Raw genomic sequence first — 20,727 nt, forward strand, 5'->3', positions numbered from 1 at the left:
GCAATGCTAATGGCAAGGTCTGTGGCATGACTGTGGAGTGTGTGGCTTGGGGGAGGGGATCAGGAACTAAGAAGATCATCCTTGTGAATATTGAAGTCCCTAATAATTAAGGCAGTGCTCGTGCTGGAAAGAGAGACAATGAACAAGGTGCTAAAATTTTAGGATGAACAAGGAATAAAGAGTGATAACCTGGACATCAGATGATTACAAAAAGTAGGGGGAAAGAGAGTAGTCTATCAAAAAGGATTAGCATTCAGAATATTCAAATAACCCTTAAAATCAATAAAAACCAGACATACAATCCAATAACTAGTGGACAGAGAACGAACAGGCAATTTACAGAAGAGGAACCCTGCATGGCCATCAAACATGTAAAGAGGACCAACTGCATTGGTAGTTAGGAAAACAAGATGCTATTTCACATCTATCAGAGTGACAAACATGGAAGTGTCTGAGAGCACAGGCATTAAGAACGATGTGGAGGAACAGGAGCTCTCATACGAGTGCACATCGGTACAATGGCTTCGGAGAACAAATTTAGTAGTATATACTAAAGATCAAGATGGATGTGCCCTTTGACCCAGCTCCCCTCTTCCAATATAAACTCTACAGAAAAGCTCACACACGTGTGGGGAAGGAGATGGCAGCATTATATGAAATAGATAAAAATCAAAACAACCCAAATGTCTATCAACAGGAAAACAGGTAAGTAAACAGTGTCTATTCAAACAATGAGAATGCTCATTCTATGCAATGAAAGTGAATGAACTAGAGACATGTGCTGTGATTCAATTCCCAAAACACAAAGCTGATGAAAATCGGTAAATTGCAGCATGATAGGTACAGTGTGGAAATACCACTTTTGGTAAAGCTTAAAAATAAGCAAATCAGGGCTTCCCTGGTGGTGCAGTGGTTGGGAGTCCGCCCGCTGACGCAGGGGACACGGGTTCGTGCCCCGGTCCGGGAAGATCCCACATGCCGCAGAGCGGCTAGACCCGTGAGCCATGGCTGCTGCGTCCGGAGCCTGTGCTCCTCAGCGGGAGAGGCCACAACAGTGAGAGGCCCGCGTACAGCAAAAGAAAAAACAAAAAGCAAAACAAGATATATTATTTATGAACATATATACAGAGTAAAAATGTAAAAAAATGGGCCTGAAAGAGGCACACAACTTTAGGACAGAAGCCACCTCTGGGGAGGGTGGAGAGAAGGGAGCGGGATCTTGGAGAAGCACAAAATGGCTTTCTATTCAATTTGGAATGTTTTAGTTTTGAAAAAAAGGTGAAGCAAATAGGGCAAAATGTTAATATTTGTGAAACGTGGGTGTTGGCTATATATTATGCTGTTCTTTTCCATTCGTTTGAAATATTTCGCAATAGAAAAATTTCATGGCTTATGTAGGATGACAGCACTATCTGAGATCAGATAAACACATTTTTAAAGCTCATGTAAGCCCACTGTTCAGTGTCAGTCTGTCAAATTACAAGCATTTCTGGAGCACTAAAAATTGCATAACAGTGCTCTCCGTGTCAGGACACCTGCAGAGAATGAGCAGAATTTTCAAACAGATGTCAGAGATCTGAACATGCAACTCATAGAAACATATAATTCATCATGACAAATGTGCATCAAGAGGAGGTGGTGCTGGTGGCTTGGCCTAGAATGGGTTGAATTTGACAAAAACCTACTGAAATATTTCTCCATGGCCATAGCTCTCCAGTTCTTCAATATGTGACTGCTTTCCTCCAGGCTCTCTCTGAGCCATTAAGGGACATTTGGATACATGTCTCTCCTTTTTCTGTGCCATATATATATATATATATATATATATATATATATATATATACACACACACATATGTAATATATAAGTATTTGACAAATAGATACTGATGGCCTCCTAAGTGTCAGGCAATGTGCCTGCGTGAGTGCAAACATATGCACGGCCCCTGTATGGTCCACTCCCTTTCCTAGGTCCTCTTCCTCTTCCTGCAGTCATCACCCCATGCCCCTCTGCCTGCACTCTCCTGGGAATGTGAACCCCTGGAGAAAGGTCTTCCTCCAGGACTTTGTGCTACCAGAAGCCTAGCTGGGACAAATTTGGAGGTAGGATGTTGCCTTATAAGGGGTCACTCAGGGATATTACATGTGACTCTAAGGCTATCACATTTTGCTTAGATGTTTTCATGACTCAACAAAGGGCTTGGGAGTGTGGTGGGCAGGGACCAGGTGAGCTTAAGGGCAGAGTCCTAAGAGACAAGAGGAAATAGGATGACGCTCTTATACAGCAGAACACTCAGGATGATCAGCAGAGCTCCGTGCCTGCTGCAGCCCAGGCTTCTGTTCAAGGAACAGACAAAAGCATCTGAGTCCATCAGTCCCAGGTAGGAATGTTTATTTCCTTCAGGGGATTCCCTGGGGACAGAGGGCTGTAGACACTGGAGAGGCCAGAGTCCTCTAGGTGACACATAACTCTTCTCGGCAAAATTCCTGCTCGGCAAGGCTTAAGGTTGGCTTTGGGGGGCAGGGAGGCAGTGGTCAGTGACCTGCACTGGTCACCACCGGGAGGGCCAGAGTATAGAGAGGGAGAGTCTTAAGGCCAGGAGTCAAGTTCTTATCAGAGAAGTGTTTACCTCCTTATTTCTTTTGTACCCAGAGATATCAGGTCAAATCCCCATTCCTTGCTGTGGTCAAAAGCATCAGCCACTGCCAGGGGCACCACCAGCCTAAATGGCCCCACCCTCAGAGACTCAGGAGGGCTCCCGCAGGGCTAGGCCAGGAGGGATGAGGGGGTTCCATCTGATCCCTCCTGTGAATCCTGCTGCCTTGGAAGTGTGTCTAGAGGTTTCCACAGTGAAAGTGGAACATATTCTTTCAGAAAATTTAAGAACAACTCAGTTCTCATATGTTACCTTAAAATCTCTAAATGTATAGCTAATTTAAAGTTGTGAAATTTTAGTAACAGATTTACCTCTTCACAATTGTAATAATCATTGCCAAATTCTACATTCAAAGTTTAAGAAACAGTCTCTTGAAATCCGCTGAGGTACGTATAAAAATTAGCTTTTTATTTTGGATTTATTTTAGATTTACTAAAAAGTTGCAAAGATAGAGCTCCTATATACTCTTCACCCAGTCTCTCTTAATGTTAACATCTTATAGAAAACAATGGCACATTTATCAAAACTAAGAAATTAACACTGGTACCATATTACAACTGAACTATCTGCTTTATTCGTATCTCACCAAGTTTCTTTTTTTCTGTTTTTTTGGTTGCACGGCTTGTGGGATATCAGTTCCCTGAACCTGGGCTCCAGCAGTGAAAGCACAGAGTCCTAATCATGGGACCACCCAGGGAATTCCCAGCATCTCACCGAGTTTTCCACTAATGTCCTTTCACTGTTCTAGGTTCTATTCCAGGTTCCAATCCAGGCTCCCACACTGTATTTAATCCTGGTATGTCCTGAATCTCCTCCTGTCCGTGACATTTTCTCAGTCTTGTTTTCTATGACCTTAACAGTTTTAAAGACTGTTGGTCAAGACCATGTAGAATGTACCTAAATTTGGGCTTGTCTGATATTTTCTCATGATTAGACTGGGATGATAGGTTTGGGGAAGATAACACAGAGGTGAAGTGTACTTCCTATCTCATCCTATCAGGGAGTACAAGACAGCGGCATGGCATTTATGGTGGTGTTGACCTTGGTTACTTGGATAGGGAAGTGTCTGCCAGGTTTCTCCACTCTCAAGTTACTATTGTTCCCTTTCTACACTCAATTCTCTGGGAGCAAGACTCCAAGTCCAGCCCACCTTTCACGTGGGGGAGGAGGTATCAAGTCTCCACCTCTGGGAAAAGAAAGCATCTACGTATATTACCGTTGACCCTTGAACAGCACGGGTTTGAACCGCACAGCTCTACTTATGCACAGATTTTTTCAATAAGTACATATATGTGCTGTAAATGTATTTTCTCTTCCTTATGACTTTCTTTAAAACATTTTCTTTTCTCTACTTTATTGTAAGAATACAGTGCATAACATATAACATACAAAATATGTTAATTGACTGTTTATGTTATCAGTAAGGCTTCTGGTCAACGGTAAGCTATTAGTAGTTAAGTTCTGGGGGAGTCAAAAGTTATACATGGATTTTCGACTGCACAGGGGATCGGCACCCCTGTCGCTTAGTTATTTATTCAGTCATTTTTTGGTATCAGTATGGATACATGTATATTAATTTTCTACTCTAGATTAAAATTCAGTGCTACCTTATTTATTTTCTTACTCACTTGTTCCAGTTTGGGGTCCTCTGTCCATTTGACATCCCTCCATCTCTATTCTTTTCTTTTTTCTTTTTCCCTTCCTCCCTCCCTCCCTCCCTTCCTTCCTTCCCTCCTTTCTTTCTTGTTTTTCTTTTTTAGCAATTGTTTACTTTCTGGCCGTACAATATGCTCCAGGCTCATATTGTATTTTCCCTGCTCCAGCCCTAGAATCAGCCATTTCTCCAAGGAATAACTAGGCATTTAAAAATAGTAGATTTTTAAATACAGAAGCAATGTATACTGCTTGTGGGAAATTTGATAAGTACATATTTAATCTGTCACTTTTATTCCAAGCTTATTTACTTTCAAGCATTTTTATATGTAGACATTTATGTTAGTATAATTTCAGCCTTTCCGTATATAAGTTTGTGTCATGATTTTTCAGTTAGCATTTTAACTGAAGCATTTCCATACTATTACAAACTACTTACAAACGCCTTTTTTTTCTGCCTTCTTATCTCTCTCTTTTTTAACATCTTTATTGGATTATAATTGCTTTACAATGGTATGTTAGTTTCTGCTTTATAACAAAGTGAATCAGCTATACATATACATATATCCCTATATCTCTTCCCTCTTGCGTCTCCCTCCCACCCTCCCTATCCCACCCCTCTAGGTGGTCACAAAGAACCAAGCTGATCTCCCTGTGCTATGCGGCTGCTTCCCCAAAAAGTTGGCAACACCACAAGCAGGGCAACAATGTATCTCAGAAATAATTTATGAAATGTTGCGAGCAAAGGTTAATGTGTACATTTTCATCTGTTGGAGATGCAGATAATTTCTGTCTATTAGAACTGATAATCCCAAAGATTATGGTTTATTGTCTTGTTGGACATTAATCAGTTTTTTGTCTAACCCCCAAATCTTATTCTAACATTTCCTATAAATACCTAGCTTCTCAAATGTCCTTTGAACTGGTTGTAACATCTTATTGGTTCTTCCGTTAATTAATGAGTTGAATAAGATTTTGACACCTATTCATTTTATATTTGTATGAGAGTCATGATATCATTTTTTGAAAAATTATACTTTAAGACTGATTTATTGCATGTGGAGGGTAAACAAAAGGGAGAGGCTATTAGACTTTGCAGTAGAACCATTTTTATTAATTATGCTGCTGAATTTCTCCCTTCCTACTATTTGTTTACCTTTCACATGAAAAATGTTTAAACTCTCTCTCATTTATAAAAAGAAAGCTTTCCCAGTAATCCTTTATCATTCTGTAGCTGCCATACAATACTTACCTTTTCCTTAACAAAGTGGTTTTAAAATGTTGTGTGGGACTTCCCTGGTGGTGCAGTGGTTAAGAATCCGCCTGCCAGTGCAGGGGACATGGGTTCGAGCCCTGGTCCGGGAAGGTTCCCACAACTAAGCCCATGTGCCACAACTACTGAGCCAGCGCTCTAGAGCCCGCAAGCCACAACTACTGAGGCTGCGTGTCACAACTACTGAAGCCCGCATGCCTAGAGCCCTTGTTCCGCAACGAAGAGAAGCCACCGCAATGAGAAGTCTACTCACTGCAACAAAGAGTAGCCCCTGCTCACCGTAACTAGAGAAAGCCTGCGCGCAGCAACGAAGACCCAATGCAGCCAAAAATAAATTTATTTAAAAATAAAATGAATAAAAAGTTGTCTAAAAATTTGCCTCAGACCAAATATGTAAGGCAATACATGAAAAACATCATTGAATATGGAAAGTTACTGTGAGATGCATGTGAAAAGTTTCATGCCTAGGAGAGGTAATTGCAATGACAAGAAATGAGTTCTTTATGCTTTCCTACTTTTAACTTTGCTGCAAAGTTTTGGCCTCTGCTGGGCCCTTTAAGGATTTCCACTGACTCTTTACCTCAATCAGCTTTAACCAGCTCTTAAAATAAGTGAAAGTTGCAATGTCCCTGCACAGACTTTCTCTTGCATCACCATAGACACATGACCCTTTCTGTGGAAAAAAAAAAAATCATGTTATAATGAGGAAGACTGCTGTAAAATATGGACTAATGAGTTGAACAGCAAACAGGGTGGAACCTGTAGTAGGAAGGAGCTGAGTGACAGCAAGGGCGGTTGGAGGAAGGAGATAGGATGCTTTGCCGGCCTCGAAAGAGAGAGACAAAGTGTAGAGTTCTATGAGCCTGAATCTTACATATAGCAGTACCTTGCTGGAGACTCCCACTGTGGTGATGGAGCAGTGATAACAAGCACCGTATTCATGACCCTGAGCTATTCCTGCATATTATTTTGGGAGATCCAGTAGAAATGACAACAAGATTTAATAAGTGTTATGGACTAAAGGTTTGTGTCCCCCCAAAATTCATATGTTGAAATCTAGTCCCCAATGGGATGCTATTTGGAGGAGGGCTTCTGGGAGGTAATTAGGTCATGAGGGTGGAGTCCCCATGATGGGATTAGTGCCCTATGAGAAGAGGCCAGTGAGCTAGTTTGCTTTCTTCCCACCCTGTGAGGATACCATGAGAAGTCAGCAGTCTATAACCCCAGAGTGTTCTCACCAGAACCTGACAGTGCTGGCACCCTGATGTCAGACTTGCAGCCTCCAGAACTGTGAGAAATAAATGTCTGTTGTTTATAAGCCACCCAGTCTATGGTACTTGCTGTGGCATCCTGAACTAAGACAGTAAGTTTAACAAAGGGACTGTGCAAATAGATAAGGAAAATACTAATGCCTAAGTAGGTAAATGAGCAACATTTATGAAAAACAGTGCATAACAAGGAAATCTAACCAGCCAATAAACATATAAAAATTTCAATTTAATTAGTAATCAAGTAACTATAAATAAAACAATAATGGGTTACTATTTTTGCCCACCAAGTTGACAAATATTTGAAAAGGAAAGCACTTAATGGTAATGAGAGATAAGATGAGTACCTTCATACATTTTTGGTGAAAGTGGAAACTCTACACCTTTCTAGGAAGTGAACTTGACATTATGAATCAAGAACCTGACTCCATTTAATCCAGGATTTCCATTTATGGGAGTCTCTTCTAAAGAAATAATTTATGAAATGTTGAGTGCAAAACTATTTATAAAATAAAAATATCGGAAATAACCTGAATGACCCTGAATAAGGAAATTGTTTGTTATGTGTATCCTGCCCGTCGCCCCCCCTTGTTCACTTCACTTCAACCGTATTGTCTTCACTGCTGTTTCCTGGGCAGCCATGCTTTGTCCAACACGAGGACAATTGTACTTTCAGTTCTCTCGCCTTGGAATATCTTTCACCCAATACCTGCATGGTTTGCAAACTTACCTCATCCAGGTCTTTATTCAAATGTCACCTTCTTAGTGACACCCTTTTAAAAGTGCACCCCTCTACCCATACTCCTCTCCCTGGCTTCATTTTTCTTCCTAGACCTTATCATCATCCAACATTCTATGTAGGATCTCGATTATAAGTCAATCTATCTACAAAGTTCATCATTGTCTAGTAGCCTTGAAAAAGGTTTTAAATTTTAAAGCCCAATTAAATTCTACATTTCATTATACTGCAAGTTATTGCATGTTTCTAAAAATAAGACAGAAAGAAGAACCTTGAGTCAAATCAAGATTTAAAAGGGTAGAGAGACTCCAAAATGTGAAATTGGCTGAGTGAGAGGCCCTTTCTGTGTTAGGTGATACTGACGTAACTGGTTAAACTCTTTCTCACTGCAGTTTAACTGTCTCAGACCGAATGGCTATTGAAGCTGGAGCTTTAGGAAACTTGGTAGAAAAATACCAGGATGGTAGAAAATATTGGCTGTTTCTTGTGTCTCTGTCTAGTAAGGTCTTACAAAACAGAGACAGCTTTGATTTGAGCTGAGCTGGCTGAAAGCAGAAAAGGGACAACACAGAGACCCCCTCCGCCTGTGGACAGGATTGCCGAGGCTGGGTTAACCGTGCTTCTCACAGAATTGCAAAACCCAGAATCTCTGCCCCTTCTAAAATTAGCATAAAAGTCAAGGAGATGGGAAATCAGCAGGGAGATAAAATTGGGACAGCTGAGAGGCCAGAAAAATGAAGGAAACCAGATTCCTTGGTCCCTTCCCACATCTCTCCTTCCTTGAACTGTCTCAGTAATCCTTCTCTCTATATGAGGCCAGCAAGTGGGCTGCAGCCTGGTCACAGGTACAGGTTATTCTGCCTCACTTATTATTTCACAGTTGCATTTAAGCCTGGGGCTAAGGGCAAAGTTCCAAGGCTTATGGCTAAGAGAGAGAACAGCAAGGGTAGGGCCCAGTTCTGTGAACACACAGTTCTAAAGTCTATACAGTGTTGGGAGAGTTGACTAGCAATGAAACCTCAACCCTGGACAAAAGAGGAGGGTATGTTTCCTCAGTCTCAAAGGCGACCCTAGACCCCCACCTCTCATAAACTGTGCCAGCAGAAAGTGGGCTACTATAGAAGTTCACGTTCTAACAGGGATCTTTTTGATGACTCTCTTCTATTCCCCTCTCAGTCATGGCCATGGAGGGCAATGGACAAAAGAGTTCTTTGAGTGGGCGGGGTGGCAGGCAGTCATACTGGCTGACTAATAAACTCCTTCCTCCATCCTACCCCTGCCCAGAAATATATACTTTGGATTGGTGACTGTTGTTTGTTTCCCTTCCTTTTCCAGGTGATAGCTTTTTTGTTAATTAATTAAAATGTTTTTCTATTTTTCCTCCATCATTTTTTAATTTGTCAGGAGTGTTGAAATGTATCAGTCAAAGGTTGCATAGACGGAAAGAGTAAGATTTGAGAGTAAGAGGAATGCACTTGTTTCAAGGATCTGGATGCAATAACTAGACATGACATTCAGTTGTTTCTCTTCAAGAAATGGTGCATTTTCATTTGCAAAGGGGATGGCTGCATCGTATCAAGTGGGGACATTTTTGATTCTGTACATATGGGCAAACGGAATGTTAAGCAGCTAAGGTGTGGAATATGGTAGATATATATTTCTTCTCTATCCAGAATCTCTTCTTTCGGGGAAACATCCTTCCCCTGATATAGGCTATGCAAGAAGAATACTCCATTCACCTGGCCACAGGGTTTGATTCAGGGATGGGCACATGACTTAAGATGGACCAATCAGAATTCTTGCTGGATTGCCCTGGAGCTAAGATTTTTCCCATTCTTCTGATTTTATAATTCTGAGAGTATTTGAAATGCGGTAGCTAGCTACATGCTTCTTGGAAGAAGTCTATCTGAAGGAAGAGGCCAACACACAGATTTAAGCAGAGCTGAGAGATGGTGAGAGAAGGAAGAAAAAGGAGATATGAGATAGATAGAGATTCTGACCATCTGAAAAGCAATTTCTGAGCGTCCCTGGATCTATTAATAACTATGATAGAAGCCAATTCTATTCTGTACTTTCCATTTCCATGCTGAGTCTGAGTTCGGTTTCTGACACTTGAAACAGAGACGATCCTGACTCATAAAGGAACTAACCATTCAGTCTTTCATATGAGGCAACCTGGCTTCTGTCCCCCGACTCCTCCGTAACTGCTCTTGCCATTCACTCTTGACTGTCTAGTTTCTAAATCTGATGAACCCTTTACCATCCTGGTTCTCGAATCTGATGCTGCTTATAATGTTTTTTTCTTGAAATTCTCCTCCACTGCCTTTTAAGAGATGTGGTTCTTTTTGTTTTTCTTCTTCTAACTTTTTTTTTCTCCTCAACTTATTTTCCAGACCAATGTTTATCTCTAAGATGACTTGCTCCTCAGTGCTGTATTCTTGACCCTCTTATGGTCTCATTACACAACTTCTCCCGGGGTAATCCATTCACTTCCAGAGCTTCTATCTCTACTTACACACTTCAAGATCCTCATCTATAGTCTAGAGCCTCTTGGTCTCTACACTCATATAGTCCACGGCCTACCAGGGTATCTTTTCTCAGGTGTGCTTCAGACACCTCCAAAACAACATCTCCCAAATCGAATCTCATTGTTCATCTACCCAAATATGCCCTTGTCCTAAGGTTCCTATCACAGTGACTAGGACCACATTTAAGTGTTTGCCTCTGTTAGAAATCTGAATATTATTGCTGACTCCTCCTCTTCTTTACTCTCTCAGCAAATTCTGTCAATTATATTTCACAAACTTCACAATTATATTTCTCAAATCTGTCTCTGCATATCATACCGCCTTTGCTTTTGTTTGGTCCAGGACTATGTAGGCTTTGCATTGCACAGCTCCAGGAGCAACCATCCCTAGACATCATGGGGAATGGAGTCATGATGGTAATGGTCCTGGGGGAGACCCTCATACCTTCTCACTTAGCTTACTGCTGCTGCAACTTTCTAATATTCTCCTCACTTCCAGGTTCATTTCTCTTTAATCTTTTCTCCAAATGTGGCAAAAGATTTCTTCTAAATGCAACTGGGAGTATGTCACTTTTCTGCTACAAATCTCTTTGCTTGCCTGACCTTTCCACCTTAACTTTTCACCACTTTAACTATCTATGTTTTCGCCTTACTAAATATTTGGGCTTCCCCAAATGTCCCATGCTTTTCCTACCCTCTGCATTTGCATATATGCTCCCTGTGCTTTGAAAATATATCACTCTTTATCTTGCTAACTTATTTATCCTTTCAGGTGCAACCTAGGGTTAATCTTCCAGACCACCCCAGTTTGGGTTGTAATCTTTCAGAGGTCTTATAATCACACCTTACATTGCCTCTATCACAGCACATACTACACTATGTTGAAATATGCATTTCCTTATCAGTCTTGTCCATCAGGTGTGAATTTCTTAAGGGAAGAAACCTTGAGTTATTTATCTGTATATTCTCAGGGCTTGGCATGTCACTGCCTATTAAATGCTCAATAATTTTAAGAAAATGGTAAAAAGAAAAATAATTTTTTGGCATCTGTCAACTACCTGCTTGCCATTCTAGTCACATCTATCAGGAAGATGGAAGGGAAGGGAAAATATTACTTATTGATTGCCATTCGCTCCCTTAGCGTTTGTCGAGTCCCTTCCATTGTCAGTCACCATGCTAGGCACTTTCACACAATTACATCACTTAGTCAGTTCAGTCCCACAGTCAGGAAAGCATTATTTTCGTTTTAGACATAGGGATCTTTTATGCAGAAGCATGGCTTTTGAAGTTAAACTACCTAAGTTGTAAGTTCAACGACTTGGCTGTTCAGCTAATGATGGTGATGGGCTTGCAACTCAAGTGACCCCTTTTCAAAAACCATGTTGGTATCAGTGCTTCATATTTTCCCAGCGCTTCTTTACAGATTTTTTTTTTTTTTTAAATGACACTTCCTGTTCAAGATGGCAGGCTGAGTACATGTGTTTGTCTCCACTGACTCTGGAACCATTATTGAAATAACAGTATAGAAGCACAAAACCCATCCACATAAAAGTGAAGTGAGTAGAAGGAGACGGAGGTCATTAGCTGACTGTGTCAGTTATAAATCCATTGCCTTTCTGCTCCAAACCCACCCATTGTTGCCCTGCTTGTGGTGTTGAAACATCGCCCCCTTGCCAGCTGCCATGTTGTTAGACTTTATCACAGGGCACTGGAGTGACACTAGCGGAGGAAGGGGTATTTCCTCCTGCTCTAGCAGGCTCTTGTGGTCCAGCACCTCCCCACACACTGCTTCTCCTGACGCTCCAAAATGCAGTTTTCCAGTAAGTTCCAACAGTGTCACACCTCTGCACATATGGCTTCCACCAGCACCTCTCTGATGGCTTTGCAGTGAGTTCTGAGGCTCAGAACCTTCCTGAGATGGTTCCCCCTGGCACCCCTGAAGGTCACTCTCCAGTAAGTCTTCCTGGCATGGTACCTCAGCTGAATTCACCATCCAGTGAGCCATAGCCATGCTCTCTCCAACCATATCTGGATCAAAGTCCTGGGGGAGGGGACCACTTTCCAGATTTCTTCCTTCCTTGGGGGCTCTGCTTCAGCCCTGGGGTAGTGGTTGCTCCCTACATCTCCTATTCCTGGCTCCAAAGATAAAGTCAGTGTATCTATTGTAAAGAGCAACAGGGATATACCAGTAATCAGAATGACTTGGCTCGCAGAGATTTTGGCAGGAGCTAACTGATCACAGTGTTTATAGGAACAAAATAGATGGACATCTCATTAGAGGATTGTTTGATCTATATAAAGGAAAAACTCTAGTCTGGTAGTAAAAAAAACCTGACTTGAGTCACCTCTGTGGAGAGTCATGATCTCTTACTCAGTTTCCAGATCTAAGTCAATTTATAGATCCAGAGCCCTTTGATTGAGAAGGGAGCTGGATCCCCTTGAAGAATAGTTCTGCATCATTTCCAAAAGTACATACCATCATTTCCACTTATACATACCATAAATCTTCTTCCCCCAAAGTACTTGTGATCATATTTTAGGTTACTGTTCATTGGAGAAAGACAATACCCAGACATTTCAGGGATTACTAAGACACTAGCTCTGAATTAATGCTAATTCCTAGGGACCCAAAACACCACTGTGCCTACTAGTTAAAGTAGGGGCTTATGATGGTCAAGTGACCAATAGAGTCTGAGCTCAAGTGTGACTCACAGTAGGTCTAGTTGGTCCACAGACTCACTCTGTTGTTATTTTCCCCATCTTAAATGTGTAATTGCAATAAACATAATTAGTAACTTGCAGAATCTCCACAGTGGTTCTCTGACCCATGTGTTGAGGGCTATTGAGATATAGCCCATAAAATTAAAGATCTACTTGCACCCCTTTGTTCATTGCAGCACTATTTATAATACCCAGGACATGGAAGCAACTGAAATGTCCATTAGCAGAGGAATGGTTAAAGAAGATGTGGTACGTATATACAAAGGAATGAAATTGTGTCATTTGCAGAGACGTGGATAGACCTAGAGACTGTCATACAGAGTGAAGTAAGTCAGAAAGAGAAAAACAAATATTGTATATGAATGCATATATGTGGAAACTAGAAAAATGGTATAGATGATCTTATTTGCAAAGCCGAAATAGAGACACAGACGTAGAGAGCGAATATATGGATACCAGGGGGAACGGGGCGGGTTGGGATGAATTGGGAGATTGGGATTGACATTTATATACACTACCATGTATAAAATAGATAACTAATGACAACCTACTGTACAGTACAAGGAACTCTACTCAATGCTCTGTGGTGACCTAAATGGGAAGGAAATCCAAAAAAGAGGGGATATATGTATACGTACAGCTGATTCACTTTGCTGTCCAGCAGAAACTAACACACCATTGTAAAGCAACTATACTCCAATAAAAATTAAATTAAAAAAGATCTAAATGTAGACAAAATTTAAAATAATATTTAGGAATAATCTTAAAACGGATGAGACATTCTTAAACATGGCATGAAACTCAGAGCTTATATATGAGAAAGATAAAAGAAAAAGATAAATATATTTGGCTACATAACCATTTAACATTTTTGCATGGCAAAAGGCACCATAAACAAAGTCAGAGACAAATGATATACTGCAGCAAATATGTGCAACACATATTATTGATAAAATATAAAGAGCTTCTATAAATTGATTCCCCTCAAACCCCAAACAGTCCAATAGAATAGTAGGAAAATTATGAGTAGAAAATTTACAGAAGAATATAATCAAATACATGATTAATAAACGTGAAGAGATTCCTAACCTCTAGTAGTAAAGAAAATTCAAATTTAAGCAGATATGAAATAACATTAGTAGTGTTAATTATGTTATTAATGTACCCCATAATCTTCACCCTCTCTCCTAAATAAAAAGGAATCTAAACCAACAGCCTTAGACTTCCTTGGCGGTCCAGTGGTTACGATGCTGCACTTCCACTGCAGGGGGCACGGGTTTGGTCCCTGGTTGGGGAATTAAGATCCTGCATGCCTCACAGCACGGACAAAAAATAGAAAAAAAAAAAGGAATAGCCTGGTTTCTACCTTTTTGCTCCTTTCTCTAGACTAGAAAATGTATACAAAATATGATTACAAACGTATAGAGTTTTGTAGTTGATGTTTGTTTTTATAAAAATGATATATATTTCTCTACAACTTGCTTTTCTCACTTGATAATATATAAGGACCATCCATTCAGGTAAATAATACATACATAATTCATTCTTTTGAAAAGCTGCATAATAATCTATTCAATGGATGTGCTAGAATATATCTAACTTTTCATCCATTTTTCATTGCATAGAAAGCAAAGTAGGTAATATAGAAAAAGAATAACCATTAGATTGTCATCAGATTTCTTGTCAGGAATAACGGATGCTAGAAGACAATGCATTTAAACAAGGATGTTTCCACTGATAAAATTTTATAATTCCTGAAGAAGATACAGCAGTCATAAACTTTTATGTTTCAAATACAACAAAACCTGATGACTTTTGCCAGGACACATAACCCAGACATGGCCACACTGGGTTTGCACACTTTCTTTGAATTTCTATACACATTATTACCCAAATAAGCAATACTTAAAAAGCGTTACCATTAGTGAAGGAAATGGGCCCTTATACACTGTTGTCTGGAGGGTAAAATGGTACAGACTTTTGAAAAGCAGTTCGACAGCTGCATTAAGACTTTAAAATATTCATATCTGTTTCCTAGCAATTCTACTTATCTGCCTTCAGCCTAAAGGTTTCATCAGGTAGGGGAGCAAAGCTTTATCAACAAGGATAAACACAGCATTATACATAATAAGGAAAAACTGAAAACAACATAAATAATTCAACAACAGGAAATTGTTAATTAATTGTAGATCATCTATTAGGTGGCATAGACAATCTTCTGAAAATCATATTTTAAAAGACTAGTGCCATGAAGACTGCTCAGGATATAATATTAAGGGTAAACACGAAACAGAAAAGCATGGGTTTCAAAATACTTCCAGTGCTGTGGGGTAAAATACTTTGTAGCCTGGAAGTTTGTTGCTTTAATATCTACTTAGACTTTCAGTTATAAAATGAAACAAACCATCACAGAACACTAGGATCAACTACAAAGTTGTAAAAACTAGATATTCAAGGAGAAGGTGTTGGCAAAGTTCATCGCATAAGTAAGGACATTGGTGCTTCTGCAGAGGATGTGGTTCGTTCTGTTAGTCTGTCAATCAGCTAGAATTGCAGAACAATGTTCTGGGTGTGGCAGACACCACTCGGAATAAGCAGTCACCACAGTAAAGGATTTGAATGGTGCAATGTCAGAAATACAGATAAGTATGTTACCAACTGAAACATAATTACAGCCGTTACAAAGTGCACTGAGTAATATGGAGAATCATGGTTGTGTTGGTGGCTTGAACATCAAATGACACTCTTGATGTGGGATGCACATACCTCCTAAAATCTCTCCATGGGTGACCCATTCTCCTCCCCTAATTTTGCACTCATTCCCTCCTGGGGCTTTCCCACTATCGTATGGTAGTGACCCCTACTTCGACCTCCCTTCCTACTACCTCCAAAGATAAGGCGTCTGAGCGTGATGGAGCCAGTTGTAGACAGATTCGGAGGGCTGGCCTTTTTTTGGGTCTGGGCTATGTCCATGTGTGTGATTTGTGCAAACAGAAAGTCTGTTCTGATGCTCTAATGACTCTAGAAGAAGACTAGGAGGTAGAATAGGGAGGGGAGGCTGAGCTCATCGGAATATTCTGAAGGGGGTGTGAGAGACGAAGGAATGGGGGTTGAAGCTAAGCCTTAAATGTCTATGCCCATGGGAGACAGTATCTGGGAATCTACAGAGAGGAGCAGTTGCTTTACGAAGCTCCCCATCCATAAATCAAAGAAGGATCATTAGGATCCACATCTCAGGGAAGGTTCTGTGCTCTCCAGAAAGGTAACTTATCTCCTAGGAAAGGTGGGTGGGAATATTCCCCCAGGGCTGGGACTCTAGACAGGAATTTACCTCTGCCTAGCTTACCCTCTATCCCGCAAGATGCCAGGATTGTGTTGCGGGAGCCTAGAGGTGAGGGATGTGCCTTGGTCACCACCGTGAGTGACCAGAGTGTGGCCAGTGAGGGGCTGTTCATAGTCCAGCCCAGACTGCAGTAAGGGTGTGTGTGTGTGTGTGTGTGTGTGTGTGTGTGTGTGTGTGTGTGTGTGTATGCCTGTGCTCTTCTAAAGACTCATTTCTGGCCCTCCCTGGTTAGCCTTTGGGTACTAGGTCCTTATCCAAGGGAACACTGACTTTCCCCCTTCCTTCCTTCCTTTCTTTCTTCCTTTTCTTTCCTTCCTTCCTTTCTTTCTCTTTCTTCCTTTCTTTCTTTTTAAATTGAAGTATAGTTGATTTACAAACCTCCTTCTTTCTTTTTAATCCCTGAGGATAAAACTCCAAATCTCCAGTCCAGGCTGCAGAAGCCAATAGCCACTGATCAAAGAGGCACTACTGGGCCGGCCACTCTCCACTTTCGGAGGCTCTGGGCTTTCCTCTCCTCAGAACACAAGGTCAGGCTGGGCCGAGGCTCCTTAGGATTCTGCTGTGGGGGAGAGGAAGCCTGATCTTATCCCTTAGGGAACTCCTTCTAGAGTTTTCCTACTGATCCCTATGTCTAGGAAGTGTGGCTGACGTTTGCTGACAGCTGATTAGGACCACGGTAATCGTTCAGGAAATCTAAGAACAGGCCAGTTTTCATACAGTTTAAGTGTGCAACTTAGCCAAGGTCATCAAATTTAAAAAGCAGATTTTACTACTGGAGATTTAAATGTGTTGCCATTTGAAGATAGTCTTTCAAAATCCTCTGTGGTAAGTGTTACAGGACTTTTTTTTTTTTTGCGGTAGGCAGGCCTCTCACCGCTGTGGCCTCTCCCGCCGCAGAGCACAGGCTCCGGATGTGCAGGCTCAGCGGCCATGGCTCACAGGCCCAGCCACTCCGCGGCACATGGCATCCTCCCGGACCGGGGCACGAACCCGCGTCCCCTGCATCGGCAGGCGTACCCTCAACCACTGCGCCACCAAGGAAGCCCTACAGGACTTTTTTTTTTTTAAAGAAAGTCTTTGTATTATAAAAGCAATACTATTCCTAGAAAATCTAGTAAGAGAAGTAAAGTAGAAAGTCAAGGGAAAGAAAACACCTGAAGCTCCATCACCCATCAAAACTCCATCAGAAGAAAATTACTTTTGATGTTTTTGTAAATTTCATTTCAAATTTATTGTTGATTTGTTAAATTTAATAATTTCTGCCTTAATCTTTTAAAATGTCCTTTCTTTTTTTTTAAATAAATTTATTTATTTTGGCTGCGTTGGGTCTTCATTGCTGCACACGGGCTTTCTCTAGTTCTGGTGAGCAGGGGCTACTCTTCGTTGCAGTGTGTAGGCTTCTTATCGCAGTGGCTTCTCTTGTCGCGGAGCACAGGCTCTAGGCGCATAAGCTTCAGTAGTTGTGGCTCTTGGGCTTAGTTGATCCGCGGCACATGGGATCTTCCCAGACCAGGGCTCCAACCCGTGTCCCCTGCATTGGTAGGCAGATTCTTAACCACTGCGCCACCAGGGAAGTCCCAACAAATATATATTGAGTGCTTACTGTGAGTCAGTCACTCTGGGCTCTTGAGGTACATCAGTGAACAAAGCAGATAGAGATCAGTGCTCTCTGGAGCTTATAGTCCAGGCAAGGTGTGTGGATAATAAACAAGAGACATTATAAAAAAGTAAATGACATAGTATGTTGGAAGGTGATAAGTATGGTGGAAAAGAAAAAGTTAAGAGGGATCCAGAGTGATGGAAGGAGAGGGGAGTAGAGAGTGGCCAAATTTGGCTTCATTGAGAAATGACATTCAAGCAAAGCCTTGAAGAAGGGGAAGTCGACAGATGTGTGGCTATCTAAGGGAAAAGCATTTCAGCAGAGGAACAGCCAGTGCAGAAACCTTAAGGCAGGAGCGTGCTCAGCATGTTTGAAGAACCCAAGGAGGCCACTGTGGCTGGGAGGAGAATAGTAGTAAGGTTGGAGATGCAAGGGGGAGCACAGATCACTTAGAGCCTTCTAGGTCATGGCAAGGGTTTGGGTTTTGCTATGGTCTGAATGTTTATGTCCCTTGCAAAATTCATATATTGAAATCCTAAACCTCATGTTGATGATATTTGGAGGTGGGGTCTTTGGGAAGTGCTTAGGTTCTGAGGGTGGAGCCTTCATGAATAATGGGATTAGTGCCCTTATAAAAGAGGCCTGAGAAAACTCTCTTACCCTTTCCACTGAGTGAGGCTATAGTGAGAAGAAGCTGTCTATGAACCAGAAAGTGGGCCTTTACCAAACAACAAATTTGCCGGCACCTTGATCTTGGACTTCCCAGCCTCCAGAAGGTTAGAAATTAAATTCTACAATCCTGTTGTTTATAAGCTACTAGCCTATTGTATTTTTGTTACAGCAACCGGAACGGACTAAGATGGGCTTTCACTCTGAATGACATGGGGAGTCACTGCAAGTTTTTAAGTAGAGGAGACACCTGCTCCAGCTGACATGTTTAAAGGCTCACTCAGACTCCTGTGTTGAGGTTAGACTTTAGGCAGGCAAGGATGGAAACAGGGAGAGAGATGACAGTGGCACCCACCAGGTAGTAGCAGTGCAAGTGGTGACAGTGTTACATTTTGATACATGGTGAGTTAGAACCAACAGGATTTTCTGAGAGATCGGATGTGAAGTATGACACAGGGAAATCAAGGATGACTCCAAACTCTTAAGTGTGGGCAATTGGAAGGATGGAGTTACCATCATCTGAGAGAGGGAAGGCGGAAGCTAGAGCAGGTTTGGGGAAAATATGAGAAGTTTAGTTTTGATATTTATTAGTTATCTATTGCTACATAACACAATACCCCAATATTTAGTGACTTAAGACAACCATTTATTAGCCCAGTTTCTGTGGGTCAGGAGTGGTTTAGCTGTGGTTCTGGTTTAGGGTTTCTCCTAAGGTTCCAGTCAGGATGTCAATAGGGGCTTGAGGGCTTAACTGAGGCTGGAAGATCCACTTCCAAGATGGTGCACTCACATGGCTGTTGGTAGGAGGCTTAGTTCCTGGCTACATGGACCTCTCTGTAGCTACCTGAGTGTTCTCACAACTTGGTAGCTGGCCTCTCCCAGAGCAAGGGATCCAAGAAAGAGAGAAAGAGAGAGCAACCAAGATGGAAGCCACAGTGCCTTTTTGTGACCTAGTCCCTGGAGTTACACACCATCACCTTCACTGCGCTAAAACCAGCCCACGTTGAAGGGCAGAGGAATTAGTCTCCACTTCTGAAGGAAAGCATATCACAGAGTTTGTGGACATGTTTTAAAATTGTCACAGGTGTATTAAGTTTGAGGTATCTACTAGGTATCTCAGTGGAGATGTCAAGTAGGCATTTAGTCCACAAACCATAAATGCTGGAGAGGGCGTGGAGAAAATGGAACCCTCCTACATTGTTGGTGGGAATGTAAGTTGGTGCAGCCACTATGGAGAACAGTATGGAGGTTCCTCAAAAGACTAAAAATAAGGTTGCCATATAATCCAGCAATCCCACTCCTGGGCATATATATGTGGAGAAAACTCTAATTCGAAAAGACACATGCACCCTAATGTTCACGGCAGCACTATTCACAATAGCCAGGACATGGAAGCAACTTAAAGGTCCATTGACAGATGAATGGATAGAGAAGATGTGGTACATATATACAATGGGATACTACTCAGCCATAAAATAGAATGAAATGATGCCATTTACAGCAAAATGGATGCAACTAGAGATTATCACACTGAGTGAAGTAAGTCAGAAAGAGAAAGACAGTTACTATATGATATCACTTACATGTGGAATCTAAAATATGGCACAAATCAGCCTATCTGCGAAACAGAAACAGACTCATAGACATAGAGAACAGAATTGTGGCTGCCAAGGAGGGTGTGTGGGGGAGGAATGGATTGGGAGTTTGGGATTAGCAGATGCAAGCTATTACCCAGAATGGATAAACAACAAGGTTCAACTGTATAGCACAGGGAAGTATATTCAGTATCCTGTAATAAACTATAACGAAAAAGATTAGGAAAAACTATATATATATAACTGAATCACCTCGCTGTACACCAGAAACGAACACAACATTGTAAATCAGCTATACTTCAATAAAATAATTTTGTAAAAATGTAGACATTTAAATACGCTAGTCTGGGGTTCGAGAGAGAGGTCTGAGCTAGAGACATAAATTTGGGAGTCCAGAGCATACAGATGGCATACATATTGGGCCACTCCCTCTCTCAATGAGAATGCACGGCAGTAGGGCAGACAGGAGCTGTGCACTGGCTGCCAAAATGGCTGTGGTCACCGAGTCCACATGTAGCTGAGTAACAGGAGTACCCAACTGGGATGCATCCAAGGGATGTAGCAGCCCCATTACAGAGTGGATCTGCTGTCAATTTCCTTCTCCCACATCCCTGCCCAATCCACTATCCTGTTACCCAGCTCTGGAAACTATCATGTTTCCAAGAGTGAGCTTCTGTCATTAA

At 41.5% G+C, this 20,727-nt stretch overlaps 1 protein-coding gene across 1 annotated transcript in view; it reads left to right on the forward strand.

The window, feature by feature from the left end:
• LOC115852059 (dehydrogenase/reductase SDR family member 2, mitochondrial) overlaps positions 1–20,727 on the forward strand; it is a 157,659-nt gene that overhangs the window by 33,847 nt on the left and 103,085 nt on the right. The window contains 1 exon segment of the mRNA XM_030854480.1: positions 75–95. Within this exon segment, the coding sequence (XP_030710340.1) occupies positions 75–95 (21 nt within the window).

This window comes from Globicephala melas, chromosome 2 (assembly GCF_963455315.2).
Source record: "Globicephala melas chromosome 2, mGloMel1.2, whole genome shotgun sequence".
Taxonomy (NCBI): domain Eukaryota; kingdom Metazoa; phylum Chordata; class Mammalia; order Artiodactyla; family Delphinidae; genus Globicephala; species Globicephala melas.